This window comes from Antrostomus carolinensis, unplaced genomic scaffold (assembly GCF_000700745.2).
Source record: "Antrostomus carolinensis isolate BGI_N321 unplaced genomic scaffold, ASM70074v2 scaffold35690, whole genome shotgun sequence".
Classification (NCBI taxonomy): domain Eukaryota; kingdom Metazoa; phylum Chordata; class Aves; order Caprimulgiformes; family Caprimulgidae; genus Antrostomus; species Antrostomus carolinensis.
The window spans coordinates 1-1,810 of record NW_010288280.1 but is presented as its reverse complement, the minus strand read 5'-3'; the positions used below and the strand labels follow the sequence as shown (position 1 = coordinate 1,810).

The 1,810-nt window shown below is 64.7% G+C and overlaps 1 protein-coding gene across 1 annotated transcript; it reads left to right on the top strand.

Annotated features, from left to right (window-relative positions):
- Positions 1-7: 7 nt before the first annotated feature.
- On the top strand, positions 8-1,805 carry TRAF4 (TNF receptor associated factor 4; the record flags this gene model as incomplete). The annotated part of the gene is made up of 4 exons (XM_010166182.2): positions 8-67; positions 573-734; positions 811-966; positions 1,362-1,805. Coding segments are annotated over 4 exons (822 nt in total), but the record flags the coding sequence as incomplete, so codon positions are not given.
- Between the last annotated feature and the right edge of the window lie 5 nt (positions 1,806-1,810).

Sequence of the window (1,810 nt, the reverse complement as noted above, 5' to 3'; positions counted from 1 at the left end):
CGGCTGCCCCAAGCGCCGGGTCAAGTGCGAGTTCTGCGCCAGTGACTTCTCCGGGGAGGCCTTCGAGGTGGGCAGTGGGAACAGGGGGACATCATGCCAGGAGGCATGGCCATGGTGGGGACACTGGGGAGGATGCAGGTGGCAGAGGTGTCATGGGGGGGCATGGCCTGGCTGGGGGTGTAGCCAGGTTGGGGGGTGCAATGTGGGGACCTAGATGGGCTGCAGGGCACTATGGGGGACACTGCTTGGCCATGGGGACAGAGCCTGGATGGGAGACACTATGGGGGACACAACCTGGGTGTGGGGACAGAGCCTGGGTGGGGGACATCATGGGAGACACAGCCTGGGCATGGGGACAATGCATGACACTGGGAAGGGGCACAGCCTGGGCATGGGGACAGTGCATGACACTGGAGGGTGCACAACCTGACCATGGGGACAGCCTGGCAGGACACCTTGGGGAGCACAGCCTGGCCATGGGGGCCACCACATGGCCCCATCCCTGGCAGGGCTGGGCGCAGGGCTGGGCGGTGTGGGCAGCTGGAGGGTGACAATGCTGCCGTGGTCCCCAGGGCCACCAGGGCACATGTCCCCAGGAGAGTGTGTACTGTGAGAACAAGTGCGGGGCCCGCATGATGCGGCGCCTGCTGTCCCAGCACGCCCTGGCCGAGTGCCCCAAGCGCACCCAGCCCTGCACCTACTGCGCCAAGGAGTTCGTCTTCGACACCATCCAGGTGAGATGTGGCCCACGGGGACTCTTGCCCCCCCACCAGCTCCCAGCTGCAGCTGACAGACACTCTCTGTCCCCAGAACCACCAGTACCAGTGTCCCCGGTACCCCGTGCCCTGTCCCAACCAGTGCGGGACGCCCAGCATCGCGCGGGAGGACGTGCCCACCCACCTCAAGGAGAGCTGCAACACCGCCATGCTGCTCTGCCCCTTCAAGGAAGCTGGCTGCAAGCACCGGGTGAGGCTGTCCCCAGCCCTGTGCTGGTGTCCCTGTGCCCATCCCGCCCTGGCATCCTTGTGCTGACCCCACCATGGTGTGCCTGTGCCCCACAGCATCCCCACACCTCTCCTGCCCTGACATCTGTCCCATCCCCTCTGGTGTCCATGTTCTGCTCTGTCCCATCCCTATAGCTCTGTGGTGTCCCCATCCTTGTTCTGCCTCACCCCAGTGTCACTTTGTCTCTCTGGTGTCCCTGTGCCTTCCCAACTAGATGTCCCTGTGTCCCCCCAGCATCCTGTTCCAATACCCCCACACCCAAACGACATCCCCATGGCATCCTCCTCCTGTCCTGTCCCACCCCATGCTGTCCCATGTCCCCAGCACCCCTCCTGACGGTCCTGCTGTCCCCACAGTGCCCCAAGCTGGCCATGGGCCGGCACCTGGAGGAGAGCACCAAGATGCACCTGGGCATGGTGTGCGCCCTGGTGAGCCGGCAGCGGCAGGAGATCCTGGAGCTGCGGCGGGACGTGGAGGAGCTGTCGGTGAGCAGCGACGGGACCCTCATCTGGAAAATCGCCGACTACGCCCGCAAGCTGCAGGAGGCCAAAGCCCGCAGCAACTACGAGTTCTTCAGCCCCCCTTTCTACACCCACAAGTACGGCTACAAGCTCCAGGTCTCAGCTTTCCTCAACGGCAACGGCAGCGGGGAGAGCAGCCACCTCTCCGTCTACATCCGCGTGCTGCCGGGCGAGTACGACAACCTGCTGGAGTGGCCTTTCTCCTACCGCGTCACCTTCTCCTTGCTGGACCAGAGCGACCCCTCGCTCTCCAAGCCCCAGCACATCACCGAGACCTTCCACCC